At 40.2% G+C, this 21,948-nt stretch overlaps 1 protein-coding gene across 3 annotated transcripts in view; it reads left to right on the forward strand.

Annotated features, from left to right (window-relative positions):
• The first annotated feature begins 6,112 nt into the window (after positions 1–6,112).
• LOC147170208 (uncharacterized) overlaps positions 6,113–21,948 on the forward strand; it is a 62,510-nt gene continuing 46,674 nt past the window's right edge. For 2 of the 3 annotated variants that reach the window (XM_086083498.1, XM_086083499.1), the window contains exons 1-2: positions 6,113–6,444; positions 19,706–19,950. In XM_086083498.1, the coding sequence (XP_085939624.1) occupies positions 6,389–6,444; positions 19,706–19,950 (301 nt within the window). In that variant the 5' untranslated portion in view covers positions 6,113–6,388. The remainder of the gene's footprint in view (positions 6,445–19,705; positions 19,951–21,948) is intronic. The other variant, XM_086083500.1, reaches the window with a different exon arrangement.

Below are 21,948 nucleotides of genomic sequence, written 5' to 3' on the forward strand. Positions count from 1 at the left end.
GTGGTAATGTGAAGGTATCTATACTATATTTTCTGGGTAGATTGAACCCTTGTATCAATTACAATCTTATGAATGTGGTCATACTGATCCACATTTTCATTATACAACACATATTACATCCTGGATATATCCAATATTAGTATCACCTAATCTTAATTATAAATCTTACCCCATTTCTCCATGTGAATGAAATAGATTATGCAGATGAAGATGTAAATTATGGAGAGAAAAAAAACATCTATATTGCTTGGTGGTAAATGGTTGCTTAAAGGAACGGGCTCCTTATTAAAATTCTATATAAAGCCCGACCTCAGGGGCAGTGTGGGTGAACGTGCAATGCAGCACCCCCACCCTGACTGAATAACCTGCATTAACCAATCAACATCCTTTTGCTGTTGCTGAAGCGACCCCATAGCAACAACTAGATTACCTGTTGGCTAAATGGTGCATTTATCATCTATGGCAGTATGTTTCCTATCCCCAAAATGAAGCATGTTATTTATCCAGGTGCATCACAATACGCCAATAGACCTGTGTTAAATGAACAATTAAAAAATAAAAAATAAAAATGGATACATCTTAGATAGGAAGGACTCCAGAGACTGTTGACTGCACCAAAATAAAATTGATCTGTGGCCAGTTCATTATTATCCCAACAAGAATTGAGTCAAACAAAATGTTTGGCTCCAGCATGCCCGTGATCATGTGGACAAACGGTTCGGATAATGGATGGATGGATTTTATCCAGTTACAGTCTGGGGCCAAATAATTCATTGCACGTTTTGGCCCATATGTTTGCGGAGATACATGATCCTACATTATGTTTTTTATACTTTACATTAGTTTCGACCATTTCAAATGGTGCTGTTGGCTTCCTCAAGCTGCGATCGCAACTCTCACTGGAGTGGTTCGCAGCCAAGTATGAAGCGGTTGGGATGTAGGTCAGCACCTCCAAATCCAAGACCATCGCCCTCAGTTGGAAAAGGGCGGAGTATCCTCTTCGGGTGTGGAATGAGATCCTGCCCCAAGTAGAAGAGATCTTGGGGACGATTGAGGACAGGATGGAGCAAGAGATCGACATGCTCAGGATTGGTGCTGTGATGTCGAAAGTCAAAGCTCTCAATTTACCAGTCAATTTACATTCCTACCCTCAACTATAGTGACGAGTTGTGGGTTGGGACCGAAAGAACGATATACTGGATACAAGCAGCCAAAACGAGTTTCCTCCGCAGGGTGTCCAAGCTCTCCTTTAGAGAAGCTCAGTCATCCGGGAAGGACTCAGAGTTGAGTCGCTACTCTTCCACTTTGAGAGGAGCCATTTGACGTGGCTCGCCCAACTGGTTCAGATGCCTCCTGGACGCCTCCCTGGAGAGGTGTTCCGGGCATGTCCCACCGGAGGCAGGGACGGCCAAGGATACGCTGGAGAAACTATGTCTCTCATCTGGATTGGGAAGGCCTTGGGATACCACCAGAGAAGCTGGATGAAGAGGCTCGGGAGAGGGAAGTCTGGGCTTCCCTGCTAAAGCTGCTGCCTCATGACCCGCCCCCGGAAAAGCGGTGCATGATGGATGGATGGATTGATAGATGGATGGATGGATGGATGGTTGGATGGGTGGAAACAATGAATCTGGTACTTTTTGGAGATGATACCAAAAAAAAATTTTCCGGTGATGATCTAAGTCAATTACAGCAAACACTAGACAAGGAATTGAGAAATGCTTAAAGCTGCTCAATGCAGAAAATTCCATTTTAAATCCATACTTCTCAACGCAGACAAAGGTCGGTAAATTCAAACCGGAATCCTGTCTGAAAACTATTGGCCAGAGTACCCATTGTGAACAGCTCAGGTGTTAATCTGCTAATTAGAATTAGAATTATAAATTGTTATGGTTAGGGTTTGGTTATAGTTGTGTTTCTTTGTCTTTTGTCATGATCTGTGTTTTGTTTGGTTTGGTTTTCATTGTTGTGTTTCCTTGTTGTCATTGTGCTCGTCATACCGGTCCCCTTGTGTCTTACAATAAGCACCCTCTGTCCCTTGTGTCATGTTCAGGTGTTTGTCATTGTCTAGTTAGTTTGCTCCTATTTAGTTCCCTCCTTGCCTTGTTGGATCATTCGTATGTGTCACAGTCAGTCGCCCTCGCCCTCGCCCTCGCCCTCGCTCGTGTGTTTTGTTTGTTACTTTGCATCTACTTTTTGGTCTTTTGTTAATTGAGAAGTTTTTCCACATTCATTGTTTGCCTTTTGGTTGTTCTTTTGGAAATAAATCCCTTTTTGTTGAACTCCTGCAAGCCGGCCTTGCCTCCCTGAATCCCGTATTTGGGTCCTCACCCCCCAAATGTAACATAAATGGTCTAATAAAAAGGCTATTGTAAAGATTTTTGGGGCAAATTGTTACAAAGGGCAGCTTTAATATCAATTAAACGTAGACAAAACAAAATGTACATTACAGTGTTCCCTCACTTAACAAAAAAAAAGGTGAAATAACTGAAAACATGTTTTATATGATATATTCTTCAAAACAGCCATCCTTTGCTCTGGTTACTTTTTTGCATACTCTTGACATTCTTACCTCTGGGAACTCCTTAAAGACAGTTGGAAAACCCTTTCAGGTGACTACTTTTTGAAGCTCATCGAGAGAATGCAAAGAATGTGCAAAAAAAGTAATCAGCAAAAAGGGTGGCTATTTATTTATGTATATATTTTATTATTTTCACCATTTTTTTGTTAATTACATAACTCCAAATGTGTTGGTTAGTTGTCATAGTTGTCATCATAGTTTTGATGCCTTCAGTGAGAATCTACAATGTACATAGTCATGAAAATAAAGCATGTATTGAATGAGAAGGTCTGTCCAAACTTTTGGCCTGTACTGTATATATGCATTTCGGTCTGCATTTTTTCTCTCTCACTATTATTTAATTATTTGGTTATTTGAATAGGGTAGAATCTAAATAAGTTTGACTTCTTACTCCTTTTCAGATTAGTAGTACATGTTGTTTACAATTGGAGTATATACATACAGTATATGCTATACATTTCTGTTTTGTTTTGGCAGGTTTTTATCACTGCATGTTTAAAATAAACTTGAACATCAACTGAACTGGTTTATGCTGTTGTATAGTATGCATAGTACTGTGTGCTACTTTCTTTGATCCTTTGTGCTGCATAGAGTAAAGATATGATCTGTTACAGGGAATTCTTGCAAGTAAAAAACTCTTGACTGTTAACAGATGAAGTGAAACCACCTCTCGAAGCACAAATAAAATCCCATCTGCTGGCATTTTGTGGGAAAATACTGTAAAAACTAAACCTTTTTTGTACATCTGCATGCCAATCAGGGAAACCATTGGGTTTGGTTGATATTTTATTTATCCTGCCTCGTAAGCAATGTGATGTTGAGGCAAACAACTCTAACTTTCATGCTCCTTTTTGTCAACGCACCCAAACAACACGTTTTGCCACTGAAGGTATGACTAACTGAGACTTTACTGCCTAGTCGTTATGCTACAATTTGCATTCATTTGTGGTTCCTTGCTCCTAACAGGATCCTCTTAAATCAGATCTGATTTCCTCATCTCATTTAAGCATGTATGTCCCATAGATCTTTGTCAGAATGTAAATAAGGGCTCTGTCAAGATGGCATCACCTCACCGTATGCAGCGAGGTAGCACAGAGAAACAGACTGAAACTCGCCACATTTGGTGCAGCTTGGTAAGCTTGCCAGACCCGTACATGTAACATGAGGAAATGAGTTGGTGTCAGAACTATTTTGGAGATGCTTTGAAGTCTTATTTTACCCCTGTTTGCCTGCTGGGGGTAGCGCCGAAAGTAGGGAGTAGGGGTCGTTTGAGCGGTTGTGTGGTACGATTTGGGAAATCTGCCCTTAATATATCCCAAAAGGCACTGCTCTCTGCTCTCCTGATCTTGTTCCTGGGTGGTCAAAGTAGAAATGTAGTCGTAATCAGATTTGAAATGTATTTGCATATTGCACGAGCCCACTGGCGTTATACGAGTTTTGTATGTATAAAATGACTGCATTCTGCACACGCAATTATCCAATCAAATGCAGTTATTTTATGACTTCCCTTGTGTGTTTTTTGTTTTTCTATTGTAAAATGTTTCACTTTAGGAGATAAAAAAAAGATAAAGCAAAAGAAAAAAAAGAAGAATCGAAACATCACAATCCCAGTGAAAAGGGCATTGTTATTCTCATATTGTACAATCAATAGTCAGCAGAGAGTCTGTCGATATGAGCCTTGAGCAAAGGACTTCTCACTGGAGGGGTGGGGGAGGGGAAAATCCTTAAGCACATCAAACAATGCTTTCTATTCACTTACAGGCAAAGACAAACATTTGCACGTGTGGGACTACTGCCCCTTAAAACAGCTTCTTTCGCTGTGATACAGTCATCGAGGAAAAAAGAATAGGCCTGGTCATCATCAACATTTTAGGCCAGTGAGGTAGGCCTAAGCTTCATTTTGTCTTGACAACCACCCCTCCCATTTGTTTCTGTGGCATCAGCAGAATGGACGCTGAGGGACTGCAGAATTCATAGAAGTGCGCATGCACACATACAGACTTCCTAGGTAAAGATGGTGGATGCGTCCCACCCCCTGTTGCTTCCAGAACGATGTTGCTAGAGTTGGGACAGAGAAAGGGGCATCCCGCAGTGCTGTTGGAGCGTCCTTGGCAGCGCCAGACAACTTCACTATCCCTGCCCTAGCAGGGGGCAATAATCACATCAAGCTCCCCTGACAAGAGGCATTGAATTCAGCTGCGGTCTCCTTAAGAGCTTGGCATCCAGCTGCCTCTTCTGAACATGCTGCTGACATTACCAAAGGTTTGTCTTCCTTTATTTTCTTCCAGACTCAATGGCATCCTTCACCCAGGCTTTCACAACCATCACATAAATGTATTTGGAAGCGTTTCGTAATTCCACGTCACCAGGCATGGACAAGAATTGTGTCTCAACGCCATTGTTGTACTACGCCTTTTGTTTGCAATGGTCACTTTATTACAATACGTATTTTGCCTTGTCGTTCTCTATTTAAGCATAAACTTTTCAATGGAATCATATCTATTTTTAATTTCCATTTAGCCTATTTCTAATAGACTTTGTTGAAATGTTTTACACTTTCAATATGACCAACCACCAATTATAGCTGCAAATTACCTGAACTGGCATGACTTACTTCTTCTAAAATCCACCAAAACTGACGATAACCACAGTGGACTGTTCATAAACAGCTTCGAGGCCCGACAGAGCTCATCTGCTACCCAGGGAGTCTGGCTTCCAACAGCTACACTCCATTCATCACCTGATTTCAATGGCCACCGCCAAGCCGCCTCCGGCTTGAAGGCCAGGTAGGGAGCCCAGTGGCGCACAATGTTTAAGGGATTAGCAATCAAAGGAGTGTGAAGGCTAGGGCCTTATGTCTCAGCCGGCCATTCTCTTCTAGCTTGTGAGAAGAGCCCCAGCAGCGGCCAAGGTCACCATCTTCTGCTCGGCAGGAGGTAATTGGGAAAGAGTCTGGGAACTGGCCGTCTGCGCTTCGCTAATCGGACGCTAGCAGGCTAGCAGCACAGCAGGCGTCTCAGCCAACAAACATTCATTTACTTGTACCACAGTTAACATGGCTGACAATATGATAATGCCTTTTGCCAGCCTTGCACGTTTTCCTCTGTTCCAGGCTGTCAGATTAGTTTATTAATGCTTGATGTAAACTTTGTCAACTTTTTTTAATTTTTATATTTATAAGAAATTCCTGTGGAAGACATGGTTGTGAGATGATGGGAAAGTATACCAAAGGCCTTTTAGGGAAAGTAAGTGAAATATCTCAAAATAATTGTCCTACATTTTCTTATACGGACAAAGCGCTCAGCCTTTTTTTTTTTTTTTACCATTCCTCCTTGGTCTTCTGTCTGAATAGTTTTAAGCTGATTTGGCATCCTGTGGTGCAAGACACTGAGCTATTAAACTGTGATGGGACAGCTGGTCATAGACTTGGATCGTAGTTCATATATTCCCCGCAAAGGCACACTGAAAAGATTAGTGTAGCCTGCTACGACCAAGAGGGGGAAAGCAAGTGGTGAGGTAACAGTGATACAAAACGTTTCGTAATCCAGTCGGAGGCAAAAAAGCAACCATGGCTTGCCAGTCCAGCCTCCCACAAACACACCCCTGTTGGGATATTGGCAAGTTGTCATGACGACAGGGATGTTCTGCTGATGAAGTCTCGCGTAACGTCGTCCAATCAGATCGCGAAACTACCACCGCAGCGTGAAGAGCGCAGGACGCACCTATTCCGGTTGCACAATTCCAAGAAAAGACAGGCGAAATCCGAGACCACCAACGGAAACTAGAAATCTATGGGATGTTGTCAATGGAATGCCATGGTTCGACAAAACGCAATCAGCGGGGGTCGTGGATCCAGGGGCTGCCAGGTAGGGGGTCTCCATTATTATTCAGTTAAAGCCGTATCTTCAGAGTTATTAGTACAAAATGCTAACCCAATATTTGTTATGATTATTGTGGTAAACTAAATTAAACATTTGTGTTAATATGACTTATATGGGGTTTGCATACCGAGTTGAAGCGATCCAGCTTCTTTGGAGCACTTCGCTAAAATGCTAAAACACTCCTGCAGGTGGTTTTTGCAAATCTGCACTGACAATAATAAGCGCAATGAAAAGTGAAATGAAAGCTTACGAAAGGGGTGGAAGTGTGATGAATATCATGTCAAATGCAAGTCATATGATCTAACGTAATGTCATTTGCTAATCATTCCATTGCGGGATGTGGAAAGGCTACTATCCCAAAAGTGCAAAGTAAGCTAAAAACTCTCCTGGTGTTATTTTGAGTCAGGCCTTTTATTATAAACTGCGGGGAGGATTTTTCTATTCATTTTGCCCTCGCTGGCCAAAGGAGAAGCCTTAGCCATGTGAAAGATGGAGGGCTTGGTGGGGGCGCATTCCCCTTTTTCCCCCCAGTGCACTGCAGGTAGCCGTTACGGTCATCGTCCTCTTAAGCCTGTTATTGTGTTCGATCAAATTGAATGTATTTACAAAAACCCTTTCCAATAATATTTGATATAAAAAAAAAAGATAATGAATACTATTTTCAAATAATTTTTAGCTTTTCATTTGTATACTTCATGTTTGCGTCTTTTTGAGCCCCTCCCTTGCTGAACTCTATTCCCTCTGTCACTGGTTCTCTGTGGGATACCATTCGACAGACGTAGACATTGTTCAACGCTTCAAACTTTGAAAATTAAACGTATGTTGTCTGCATGAAAAAAATGGTTTGTTTGGTAGCTGGTTTTGGACGTGTTTTGGGAATGGAATGGTAAAGTAATTACCGTAATTGTACTACTCAGTTCTGCTACTTAAATTCAATGGTTGTTTAGCTTCTGCTATATGTGTTCTTGTAAATTCGGTAATTTTACTGGTGCTGCATTGATATATACTTTTAACAGGAGGCAAAGAGAAATGCAGCAGATGGGATATCAAACAATACACATAGAATCTAATTTTCAAAAGACAAATGTTTGTTTTTATTTAATGCCATATTGATTAAAAGGAATTAGGAATTGTAATAAGACAGTTGACTGTGTAAACATGGCAGCTCACTGTCATTTCTTTCTGTGACTTACAAATCTTGGGCCAACTCAGCATCTTATACTCAACTACGCAGGCAATGTCTGTTCTGCTTGGCCCAAAAAGCTCCTATTTCATTGCAGTGTATTGGTAACAATGGATTTGACCCTAGTTCCTAATATATATATATATATATATATATATATATATATATATATATATATATATATATATATATATATATATATATATATATATATATATATATATATATATATACATCATCACAGGGTGATTGCTGTGCTATTATATCTTAAATATGAGGATCACTTGCCTATTAGAGTATTTGAGATTTAAGTCTAAACTGGTTAATTTAGTAAAACACTTCAATTGCAACAGCAAAAAAAGTATTACAATTTTGTTACTTGAAGTAAGAATACTTGGTAAATTGGTGCCCCCTAGGTAGAAATGGGAATAAGCATGACATGCCTGGACACCACGCCAGCATGATTGCTCTTGCACAAGCACATGCATGGGGGCACAACCTGGACCTGTTATATAATCAATGCATGACCAGCAGTTATTATATCAGTCACCTTGCACAATAGAAACAGTACATAACAGATAGCCAGGACAGCTCAAAAGAATCCCAGATGTCGGCAAATTTGCATTGTTGTATTATGAAGTGGATGAGTTCGTGAGAAAGGACTAGCAAGGGTCAGGGGTGACATAATCATGTAGACGGATGGTACTAATGAACTGGCCTAGTATGAGTGCAGTCTTATTCACTGACAACTGTAAATATGTGGTCATAAGTGATTTAATTTATTTGGATGTTATAGTGTTTCAATGAACACACTTCAATGCCCATTGCCATGATGCTTATTAGAGCAGCAAGATGGCGTGTGCGATGCATATATGCATGATTTGCATTTTCTCTATTTAGGATGGCAATTTAATTTTTTAATTGTACAAATGTCCAACGATTGTGATTTCAAGGTGGGTTCCCCTTCTATAAATGTGTTTAAATGTGAATTTGAACAGAACCTTCTCATGGACAATGAAAAACAAGGCTCAGAGACGACTCCAGAGGATATACCATTTTCAAAGTCATTCCTCTAAAAAGAAACAACCACTTTAAGAAGCCGTCTTAGTAATTGTCATTACGATCAACTTGAGTATCCATTCAAACCCTGGCAGGGAATGTATAATGTGATGATAGAGGTTGGGGTTGGCACAATTAATTGCCTGTCACTTGTCAGAGAAGTGCACAAAAACTGGCACTGTTGTTTGAGAGACTGTCAGCCAAGGACAATGAATGCATCCCATTTCATCCCCAACTTCCATCTGATTTAATCAAGAGAGACGTAGAGCGCAGACAGAGCTGTGAGAAAGTACATAGCAGCAGTGTGGTCAGGTTGTAAATGCAGACATGAAATAAAAAAGCTGGATTACAAACAGGTTTGATCTCCTCAGGGCTGTCCAGACTGACTGACGGGGGAGGGTGGAAAACAATGATTTGGGCTCCTTTTATTCACATTTCTCACATCAACTACCTCTCTATTGCCGGCAGCGTTGTCATTTGAGCAGTCCAGATACGAGTGAAGGTCCTGCATTGACAGAAGCCCCATGATAAAGAGAGAGACAAACTGGCAGACAAATGCAGCCAGAGGCTGAAGACTTGAGAAACAGCTGAGGCCCACCAATTTGTTAACGGCACAATTTTCAATAGAGTCATAACATTTCCCCTCCATCCCATCCTTGTCTGCTTGTCTGTGTCTTTCTTTATGTCTTTGTTCGCAATTTAGAGGCACAAAGAGATAAGCAACACACATTTCCTTTCTTTTAGATTTTTGATGGAAGCAGCAGACTCATTCTGATGCCAAACTAATCAAATTAAATTCCTTGATATAATTTCGTTTTCAAATGATTCTAAAACTGTTGTCATGCCAGTATGATTGAGTTCTTTATGAAACTGTAATTATTATCCTCTGTGTTCTTATCCTGCTGGTCTTGGAACAACTACGGGCAGATCATGAGATAATGAGTGTGGGTCTTTCTTCCTATGATGAGGCCCAGAGTGAGGATGACACGGTCCAAAGATGAAGAGGCATCCTCCCCAGCTAATTTAGACAGGAGAATTAAAGGTCTAACATAGCTCCAAAGTGAATTGTGTCCTTGAAGTTAATGTGAGACATCAAATATCATTTGTGGCTGAAAGGCAGTTTCCTCAATAAAAGGTAATTATACATCTGCAGTAGAGGAAATCTCTTGTGCCTTAAAGAATTTAAATATGTTGGAAAGTAATGGAGAAAGACATTAATGAGTCCAACTTTATTTCCATCTAAAATTGATATTTAGTTTACTTATTACACAGTCAGTTATTTCTGTCGGAGAAATTTACCAACCACTGCCTGAGAAAGTTAGTGGTACATGTACCATGAGAGTTTCTAAATGTGGGGCTCTAGACAGTGCAGGTTTACTCAAATGTAAAAACTGGTGCATCTTGATTTTTGTGCCGGTGCAAGCCTCCGTATGTCCATCCATCCATACACATCACTACTCATGCCCACTTCATTCTATGTAAAGATTATAATGATTACCCCAATATATTGCATTTCATGGATGTCATTAAGCCTTTTCCTCATTTCATGTGTTCAGAGAGAGAGAGAGAGGGAGAGATTATTAAATGTACTAAAATTTTAACCAATCCTCACCAATGACCATGCACTATTGGAGTGGAAGTCGATCTCCAACCGCCCATTTTACAGCGATCTGTGATCGTCTTGGCCAGCTTCCCATCATCCGCCCATGGAGATATGCTTGTAGTTCCTAATAAATATAATTTGCGCAAGCAAGCACACAAGCGCCGCCCAAGAAGTCCTGTGATCCACCCCGGACCCACTCGTTTTCTTGGGTTGGGAGGGGCTGGCGCTTCGAGAGCAGGAATGAGCTGGAATGCTCAGAGTTGGGTGAATGGAGGAAAACATCACATTGGGGTGTTTTTAGAGAGGAATTAGTATTTTACCATGGCTAAAAGCTAAAATAAATAAATAATAATAATTGATTTTGCATGATATGGACCCTTTAAAAATTCAGCTTCCCCCCCCGTCATATATCACTGATATTGAATGAGTGTTGCTCCCAAAGGTGTATGTTAGGATTGGCCATGCATTTATGGACCTTGTGGAGCAACAAAATGTTGGAACAAGTCCTGAATTGTCCAAATCAAGAAGAAAAAGAAAAAAAGAAGTTGGACATAGCCCAAATCGTAATATATAATCAGTTGATTATAGGGGTGTATTGTGTTGAATATGAATGCTCCACTGTAGTTGTAACTCTGCGGCTCTGCTTGGTAAAACTCATCACGTTTTCCATCATGTCACTTTGTGGTTCATGTGCAGCCCCTGTAAAGATCTGTTGTACTCTTGTCAATAACGTAACACTAAAGATAAAATATAAGAATCTCTCTCTCTCGCTCTCTCATATATATATATATATATATATATATATATATATATATATATATATATATATACACACGCATACAAACACACTAATTGGAAGTGGAACATCTGTCAGACACCGGACGAGTGGTTCAGTTAAAAGATGAGGAACACTCTGCTATTCATTTATCTCACATGACTGCCCATTGGTTTTAATTATGGCGAGCTCTTTCAACTTACAATCAAATATACTTCAAAACGCTTTGTGTTTGACCATTGTTTCTGTGTCCCTTTGCAAATGGGGGTTGGGCCACACATGGGAAACTGCTTTACAGTATATCTCTACCCTTTTCCTCCATCCATTTGCATTCACACACAGACACACACTTTTGTAATTAATGCGCGTCACTGTGTATATTTGGGTGCACGCTTTTCCATGCAATTGCAGCTGCACAGGGATTGTATTGATGTGTAACCCGAGCCGGCACTTTAAAGGGCGAGAGGCCTGGACATACGTGGTCTTGCTAGTATACCAGATGGGGCTTTATGATGAAAAGAGCATAATCCCCATCCAGGCATCACTTCCATCACTTGTGCCCTACAGAGCCATTCACAGTTTTATTTATTGCAATAAATAATCCCTTTTTGCACATTCCCAAGCAGAGCCCGATTTTAATGTTTCTCCCCTCATCCGCTTACTTTCTGTTTCTATCTTTATCTACCCCCTTCTGACATCTTTCAGTTTCTTCATGCCTTTCTATCGCCTTCATCTCTTTGCCCCTCACCCCCATAACCCCCCCCCCCCCCTTTGCACTTGAAGACTTGCAAATGTGGTATTAGCTAAAATTCAGAGAGCTAGGCAAGTGATCTCTTTTTATCCACTAGGGCCCTTCTGATTGAGCTACAGCATGCGCATTGGAAATGAGTGCTGCACTGGGGCTGGCAAAGCCCATGCCTCTGATTGGTATTCAATATACATGTCACTGCAGGACATGCTTGTTTGGGGCTACGAGTTTACTATGTCTCTATTTCTTGCCCTCTCGTGAGCTTGCCCTCTGAATTCCAGCCTTAGAATGTCTTTCTTTGCGAGAATCACACACAGAGAAAAAGTCAATTGGCCTCTCTGGAAATTAGTATGCTTGGCAAGGGCTCTACTAAAAGTATGTCAACGTTATTTGGAAATACTATCTATCTCTGAGTTGGTTGAAGACGACTGAGTTGGTGAAGGGTAACGTTAATGCAAAAAGACAGAATTCTGTGTGCCTCTCTGATTTCCATTTTAGTAGAACTCTATTACATAAAATAATATTCACAAATATGACATATTACATAGATATTTGCTCATTATCTTTTCATATTATTCTGTATGTGTGGCTCACTCTAAAATCCCCTGCTCCTTTTACTCAAGTTGCTGTTTCATATTATTCTCCCACAGAAAATACACGTATGCCCTCCCTCGAACTATCACTTGCCTGTTGTCTTCATTCTCTGAGTTTCACTGGGATCCCCAGGGAAGCAGATGATTTCACTCTGTCTAACTACTTCTGTCACACTTGCAGAACATGTCAGAGATTGAATTTGAATTTACATCAGGCAGGTGTGGCATGCATTAGGAAAATGACATTGCCTAAGTACTTTGTGATGCTCTCAGTAGGACTCAGAAGCTGATGTATGAATGAGCATGTGCGGTTTGACTGATACTTTATTTAGATGAGGAATCCCTTTCCAAAAGGAGGGGGTGGTAAATACAGCTTTATAAAAAAAAAAAGCTTCTAATTAAGAACCCAAACGACAGAGGTTTCATTTCGCAAGTCAACATAAAGGTGCAGTGAGTAATAAGTGACCACTTGATGTTGCTATAGTGTAGAATGCAGCCGACATTCATGCCTTTAGCAGCAGAAGCACACACACTATGGTGGCTCAGAAAGGCCACACGTCGCAAGCCTACCACCAATTCTTATTTTGCGCAAGCAAACAAGCAACCTTGACTTGGCAGCTGGTGTGAAGCCTGGTGAGCGACACTGAAAGACCGAGCAAGACGGATTGAGCAGCTAACAAGATTGACTAGCGGGAGTTAGTCGGAGCTGTAGGCTGGAGTGGCTAACAAGAGTTGCTAGCGGGAGAAGCTAGTAAAAAAAAAAAAGCTAGTGAAACCTTGCGAGAGCAAAGCAGAAGGTGACAAGCGACGGGAGCCCGAATCACGGGACTCCTTGACGGCCACCTTCAGGCCCTAGCTGTGCAAGGTAAGCTGCGATCGACCCATTGGGTCTGACACTTGATGCAAGCCCCAACAGGGATAACTACATTTGCAAAGTTGTCCTTTGGGCATCCGTAACAGGAAGATGGCGGCAAAATATGGCAGCCTCTATTAAGGTGAGATTCCAGCCATGTAAAATAATTAGTGATTACTGGACCTACAATCATATATAAAATATATTTATATATGTTTATGTGATACATTTTTTTTGCATGCTATTGACATAAATAGTCGTTATTTTTTTAATGGATGAATTGACCACTAGATGGCACCAGGGATCACTGACTGTACCTTTAAAGTAACATTAAGGAACTTTTAGTTTACGTTGAGTATGGCAGCGCCATATGGACAAAAGCGGTAATGTTATGCCTGAAGGAAGACCATATTTTCCATGAGGACAAGCGCATTGCATCGTTTTTTTGGGGGGTTTTTGCGCACGCCAGCAAGTGAAATCCGGGGCAATGTTGATCCTTGACTGTCCTTTTATCTGGGGAGCTTCCCTTTTTCTTTTTTTCTTTTTTGTCTCCTCAGATAAAACTTTTCAGTTGTTTTGCAGATTCTGCCAGGAAAGCAGTAATCATGTGTCGTCATTCAGATTGACTTCCATCTTTGTAACAAATAGGGAAAGGGGGAAGTGGCGTATGCCATAAAGCAGTCAGCACATTTGTAGTTTTTTTGTGTGGCAGTGTTCCTACCATCCTCCTCAAAGTTGTTTAGTGCCAGTAAAAAGGACACAGACCCCCTCAAGCCATGGCAGCGGTACCATTCAAATAGTTTTAAGTTGATGCTTAATCAGAAGAGTTATGAAAATAAAGATAAAATAAAATAAAGATATAAAGATTGAAAAGTTCCTTAGTGCTACTTTAAGGCTTTGATACACCAATCCGACGTCAGCCAAATATGACCGGCGCCTCCTCCTGTGGCGACAGCCTCGCCATCGGCATGTCGCGTTGGAAAAATTATGGAAGTACACACCGCAACAGACAGGCACCAATGCCATTTATTAAGTACCTTCTGCGCATGCATGAGAACTAATTCCCTTCCTTACCATAGGATGCGGTAGTCACTGTTTCTCATTGTTAGAAAAAGGCACATGGAAAGCTCTTCCGGGGGCGTTATATAAAAACATAAACAATGCATACTCACAATGTATTCCCACATAAAGCACACTCTCAGGCTCTTTACAGAGTATCGTGTACTATCCAAGTAAATCGTACCTGATGTATCATATGACAAATGTATCTTCTCTTCTTTACGCCCAAATGCGAAGGGTGATAACTTTGTAACACGGACGTCCGACTTATAAGGCTTACTGTTTATCCGCATTCATCACGTCCTGTTCTTGCCACATGCGCTGATTTGCTAGCTAATAGCCAAACAGTGTGATCAAATGTCACAAAGGCCCGACGCCGATTCAACATGTTGAATCTGCCGAAAACATCTCCAAGATGCTACCCATCGGGATCCAACGTTAACGACGGTAGTTTATACATTAATCAGACGGCGCATGTGATTTAGTGGTGTTGGAGCCACATTGCTTTATTTGAGATATTTTATGTTTGACAATTCTGTGTTTATAATTTAGGCTCAATGTTGTATTTTATAATTGTAAACCTGTTTTATTTACAGTAATTTAGTTTTGGAATATTTGAAAGGATGACGCCCCCTTTTGTGTTATTAAGGTATGGCAGTTGAGCTGCATGTTGGCACTGATTAGCAAACACAAGGCAGGTGTATCAGCGGGGACGTGCAACATGGAAGCTGGACTTTTTGCTTTTTTTTTTGCTTTCACCCAGACGGGATAGATGGACAGTTTTTCGATTACTTTTGTTTTTGAATACCACTTTGCATTGTGTATACATTTAGTTTTTTGGATCGCTTGTATCTGTGAATTGTGAATTGACTGGAAATTGTTTGGATCACAATACACTATTTGAACTTTCGTTATGGCCTCTTGGATTGTTGGAAAGTGCGTCAGAAACCTTACCCCAATTTGAACAAGCCTGGACATCAAAAGCAGGTACATTAAGTCGAAAAACGTAACGGATTGAATGGACTCACATTGACGCGTGAGGATTACAAAACTGCCATCGCAGCCAGCCGTGAGTACTCCATATGTTTTATGTGGGAATCCACGCGCACCTCAGAAGTGAAACATCATAAATAAAAAAGAAATGGCTGATAGAACGTTAGATGACATTACGGCTGAAAATTAGCTTTCAAGATGATCGGCACTCGTTGAGGCAAACTCTGTGCACTTACAAGGAAGTGTAATGAAATCAAAGAATTAATGAGTGATGACGGAAATAAGGAAAGTGTTGAGAATGCCTTGGAAGCATTTGATACCTTGTTAGTGGAATTTATGTCTGTACAAGCATTTTTGTCCTTTGAGGAGCAAGAGGCAGACCATTTAGACTGGTACGAGCCTAAACTTTTGAGGTTCAAAGAATTTATAACCACCGTGAAGGAATGGTTAGAAGGTGGTGAAGAGGCTCAACACTCAATACCGGCGATGAAAATATTAAGGTATTGCCGGCAGACAAACACATATGTATTGTAACGATTTGGAAGAACGCCACCAGAAAATGTTGATTTGGATGTCACCCTTTTATTACTCTCAACAAAACGCCACTGTTGGCCGTTGCCGACGCCGCAGTACACCAAGGCTAGCAGAAAAAGAAAAAAAACACTCGCAACCAAACCGCAAGGATCTTGTATTAGAAGTAGATGAAGCTTGTTTCGTTGTTCACTTATCTGGTTACTACATTGCGATAATCAACATTCTTTGCTGTTATTTTAATTGTGCTGAATTACTTTTGGGACACGTTATTCAAACATGCAGCTCAACTAGCAAGAGACCAAACTTAAAGTTGCTTCCTGATTGACTATAGTCCCCTTACTATATTACAATCACCGTTGACCCTGAATGTTTATTTTAGGTTTAACATCTACGACTGATGGCACTTACACTTTTTGAAGCCACAGCTTCACTTTGACCCTAAATAGGATAAACATATAGAAAAAAAGATTAGATCCTAAGCGCCCTTTCCTCCACAAAGGAAACATTCTTCTGGTTGTGGCTTTACTAGCAATTTACAAGTTTCCATTGTCAAAACCAGATGCGGTAAATATCAGGTTAACGTTTAAGACATAGGGTTCAAATAATGTATGTAAGCTTCAAGCCCTCATTTTCAGTGATGTCACAAGTACATAAAAATGGCAACGAACACAGCAAACGTTAGAGGTATTGCTCATATTGAAGTGGTACATGGTATCAGTTGTGTTAAGTGTGAGTGACTGATACAAAAGAAAAAGTTTAGTCTCATTCCAAAAAACGTTGAGCAATAAGCAGTCACTTAAACGTGTTGAGTTGTTGATATGAGAGAGCAGTTTAACAGAGTGCTGATTTATATGTGGTGGCGTGTTGCCTGCTTTTCAAGACGTTGTCAATGAAGATGAGCCAGGACATAGCACATTTACAGATAACTCTGACTCTTTCAATATTCTTGAAATATCGAGCGTCGCACTTGTCACCACCGTAAAAAGGAGAGTACACCAATCATGGCAAGCGGAGTAGGTGCACTGCAGTGAAGCAGGGCCTTTCAATGATCACATCAACTGTTTACATGAGCTGATTGTTTGCACACACTCACACATGCATTATCCTGAATGCAGCTGATGCTGCAACAGTAAAAGTAAAAAGAGCAAAATGAGGTGGGGGAGACAAAGAGCATTGAGGAAGTAGACATATCTCCAAGGACACATACCACCAAGCAGATCAAAGGACCCGGAGGACGTTTTTGATGGGAAAACCACAGCGGTTTTCAAAGCATTGTCGTGCTGCATTTCACTATGCCACCAAGGCTCGTGATAGAAATTCTAATACAGCCGCCTGTCAGTTAATTGACGCTCGATTCTGTCCCTTGGGGGACACCGGGCTAGTCTTTGGAGAGCATCTTCTCTCTGCTGCAAGCTCATCATTAATTTTTATTGCCCAATCAGCTTCTCACTCACATCATTTATGAAATATATTATGTGTTTTGTTGCTAATACCACCGTTTTTCCACATATTTATATCTCATCAACCCACCTGCATGGAGGTGTTGATTGAGAACATGTTTATTTACTAGGTTTTATATGATCAGAGAGGGTCTCTTTTTCGTTTCGTCTGTATGGCTGAGGACATGAGGAGGACACGAAGAGAGAAAGACTCGTACTTGATTCATGTTTTTGCTGCAGCTTCAAGGAAAACACACACCTTTATATGACACCAGCTGTTTTGTCATTCCAAAGAAATGCCCACTCTTCAGAAAATGCTTGGCAGGAGGTCAGATCAGTGTGTGTGAGAGTTGACTGGTAGCTGATTGGAGCTCAACTATTTGTTTGGATTCAGTGCTTCTGCAGTATGTTATTATAAAAAAATCAAATTTGTCTACAAATAGTGTCTCGACATGTATACTCCCTAGACCGAATATTAGGTAGCCTAACTATAACATACTTGCAGAAAGCATAGGCCCTACGCAGTCCTATTACAAGGCAGCCTTTTTGTATTGGATCTCATTAAATGGTGCAGGTGTACCTTTTGGCCTCTCAGTGTACACCCCTATTCTTGCATTCTTGCTCTGATCATAACAGGGACCTGACAAGACCTCAAATGGGGGCAGCACCGTGGTCCAGTGATATGCGCTGTTGCCTCACAGCAAAAAGGTGTCAGAGTTCAAGGTTTTAGAGACTAAAGGATTTTTCTGTGTTGAGTCGGCATTTTGTAACTGAGCTGTATCATACTGTAGCTTCATTAGAAAATCTATACATGCAGATTGTAGAGTAATTGACTGGATTTTTGCCCAGCCACTTGCCAGCTGTCATAGGCTCCAATTCCATGCCCTACATAAGATGATAATTGGTTGTTTTGGCCATACTACATGCTTAATTATTTTTTTTTTATCTCTTCTTAACTCATTCACTGCCATAATTTCATTTAAGAAAAGATTATTACAAATTTACGGGGTTACGACGGGCAATTAACATTTTTTAATTTTAATTAATCGTATGACTTCACTAGTCAACTCACGATTAATTGCAAATTTTATATCTGTTCTAAATGTACAATGAAAACAAATTATAGGTTTTCATACTCTTGTTAACAAAAGGGGCAAAAAATGTTAAACTAATAGAATAGTTCAAATGAATTTACGTTTATAGCCGTCAATGGCAGTGAATTAATTAAAAAAGAAAAGATGATTAAAAATTTGGTGTGTCAGGTGATTAAAATTGTAATCATAATTAATCGCATGACTTTACTAGTTAACTCACGATTAATCACACATTTTATATCTGTTCTAAATGTTCAATATTTTTTTTTAGCTTTTCATAATCAAAGGTTAAACTAATAGAAATAGTTCAAATGAATTTTTGACGTTTTGGCAGTGAATGAGTTCAAGAGTTTATTCTATTTTATTGCATATTATTGCTATTCTTTGAAACTCCTGAACATATCTTCACCATGCTAAGGATTCCTATAGCTCTCTGTTCTAAATCTCCAGACCAACTCAAATCAATGGTTAGGACACTTGGAGGGGAATTGTATACATTCCTCCATAATCTTAAGAAGTATTTACATACATACTGTAAACATTTATGTGGTCTTGCCAGAAAGAATTGTATGAAGTTTTTACAAAAGGGCTTTGTGCTATTTACATTCCTAAAATGTATTGTGGTTTACTTATGCAGCTGGACGGCACAAATCAAAGCCTTCATTCCCGGGGATCAAGTGCAGGCAGAAAGAAAGAGAGAGAGAGAAAGAGGGATTGAAGGGTGGGGGAGGAAATGTTCAAAGCGTTCAAGGTCACTCTTGAGGGTCAATCCCTGTGCCTACTCACTGCCTGCATGAATTCATAACTGCCAATTGACTTTGCAAGAGCTTTCATCGGGAGGTCATTAAATATGCAGTTTAATAATAACAATCATTATGCTACTTTTTTTGTTTCCACCATGCTTTTAGTATGGAAGCATCTAAAAGCTGTGGTGTATCATAATTGGGCTGGTACCTTCTTCGCTTTAGCTCAGTGTTCTCTCTGAAACACAAAATGACAGCCAACCATTTCCTGCAACCACTCACATAAAAGAACTCCCACCACTGGATTTTTCTGTGATTGGATCAAAGCTTTGACCTGTGTTGCCAGGTGACCTTTACCGATCCCATTGGGGGGTGCAGAGGGGTGGGGCATTGCGTGTACACCTGGGAATTGCTTCAATGGAGGCATATTCAGGGACTCGAACCATGGCTTTTTGATGCTGCCACATGGGATATCTGACTCTCTGCCGGGCCTGTGAATTAAAGAATGCATTTGCTTGTTTCTGCCCATCACTGTCACCTGCATTAATTATTATCCATGCTTATCTTAAGTTTCTGTTTCAGGCTACAGAGCAAGATGGTGGCGGCCGACCATGGGAGCCAGCTGGCGACAAGGTGTCTCAGCTGGCAGTGCTCAAAGCTCCCAAGAGGAAAAGAAATGTTTGAAGAGGACACTCCAGGATGCTGGAGGGTGACAAAGAACATCTGCAGAAGAGGAGGCCTGACCAAAGAGTACAGACTGCAGCCAAGTCAGACATCAAATGATGTTGACAGTCTTCCCAGTTCCGATTTGTTCAGTAAGTTAATGAGACACATGATTTGTCTTGCATTTACATTACAACAGTGCTCATTACCGTTACTCAGCATAAAGCACCCGCCAGAAGAGTTATGTTATTGTTACTTAGTTCGGTAGGTACAGTGCTCACAATTTATGAGTACACCCCCCCTTTGAAAATTTAAAGATTTGTATTCAATATCTCAATGGACAAAAGAACAATTTCCAAAATTCTGACAAAATGTTTTCTGTAGAAAATGCGGTTAACTCATAACATGAAAGTAAGGTTAGTAAGACAATGCATAGATTAAAAAATCTTCAATTTAATAAAATTGACTAATGCAAAAAAATAAATAATGCATCCCACATTAAAAAAAATGACTACATCTATTATTTTCCATGATCTCCATGACTTTTATGGATAGCAACATGTCTGCTCGGCCTGGAATTAACAAGTTGTCAGTCTTTTTCTCGGGGTCTACTTATTTGTGCAAAATGTTCTTTAACACATTTGTTAAGAAAAATACTTTTTGTGTGTGAACAAATCTTGTTTGCAATCAATGGCCCACATTTGTGAGAGTATTTTGTAGTATAGTATCCCATAAAAATTCTTGATTCTGAAAAGAAACTAAAGGTGTTCTTACAAACCTGTCGGAGTGTCGTCATTTATGCTAAGCACTCTATTTGCTTAGTCAACTAGGTAGGTAGGTTGCTAGGTTGGGAGATGCAGCTATTAAAAAACAAACTTAGAAATATTGCCAATCTTTGTAGAGGGGCAGCGCAAAAGACGAAACCCATTTTGGTGGTGGTCTGTTGTTGTGAACAGTATCTGTCCATTTGTACTGTATTTCATCCACTATTAAATGAAATGTAGACAAGATTGGAATTTGACTAAACTTGCTTAAAATTTCTGATTAATTACGTTACGTAATGTGTTTGTTTGTGTTATTCATTAATTTAATTGTATGGCAAAAAATTGTAAGAAATAGGTGTGTGAATTGCCTAGTACTTAGCGATTCGATCCATATCACGATTCAATTTGATACCGATTAATCCTGATACAAATCTATAAATCGATTATTGCAGTTTTTTTGTTTTTTGCTTTTGTTATGTTTCAGGATTCGTAAACCAAAGAATGGGTTATCAGAATTTTTTTTATATATTTTGCCTACGTGCAATTTTTATTCTGGCACTGTGGACAAAGTCAGTTAAAGAATAATGATGGACAAGATGCTGTGCACAAAGTGAAACTTTAGTTTCTCCCAGCACGCTTTACTTATTTTTTATCCGTCTATCATCACCGAGCTCCTACGCCAAATCCAACTGTCTTTTTTCTTATATCTCATTTCCCACTCTTTCGAACTGTCACTAAGCTGTTTGGAGATACAGTGCGAAACTCATTCCTAGAATGCACACTGAAATGCTTAGTGCTCTCGCGTCAGCATTTCTTAATATGGGCTACTTTAAGTTCTACTCAACTCACACGCACACACAAACATTGCAAAGGAGAAATGAGAATGTGAGGTGAAATGTGCTAAATCGGCCAAACTCAGGAATGTATTTTCATTAGACAAGTTTGTTTGAGGGGATTGGCTGCTGAAGGAGAAAGAAAGGTTACTCCAAGGTATCAGAAACTGTGCCTGCAGTGCTGGTGTGGTGATTTGATTTGGGGGCAGGGTGGAAGTTTATCAGTTCGCAGAGGACGGTGGCAGTTTCAGTTTAAAATCACTTTTCCAGCTTCTGTGTGCGTGTGTGTTGTTCACCTCCACCTAAACCAGCTTCTGTGTTGATCCAGCCCACACGTGTCTCTTTGTTTCTTATCTTTGTCAGTCTCCAGAAGAGATAATTACAAAACAAACAAACAAGCGACTTTCAGGAAGACTCTAATAACTCTGTGTCCTTGTCAAGCTGCAGAAACAATAATTTTTCTCTCAAGCACTGTTGTTCTTGATTTGACACAGCTTTTAACATTTCAACATACCATAAAAAATATTTACATCATATCATAAAAAGCCTTAGT

The sequence above is a fragment of the Leptonotus elevatus genome, chromosome 8, assembly GCF_054856555.1.
Source record: "Leptonotus elevatus isolate MCC_2025b chromosome 8, RoL_Lele_1.0, whole genome shotgun sequence".
Classification (NCBI taxonomy): domain Eukaryota; kingdom Metazoa; phylum Chordata; class Actinopteri; order Syngnathiformes; family Syngnathidae; genus Leptonotus; species Leptonotus elevatus.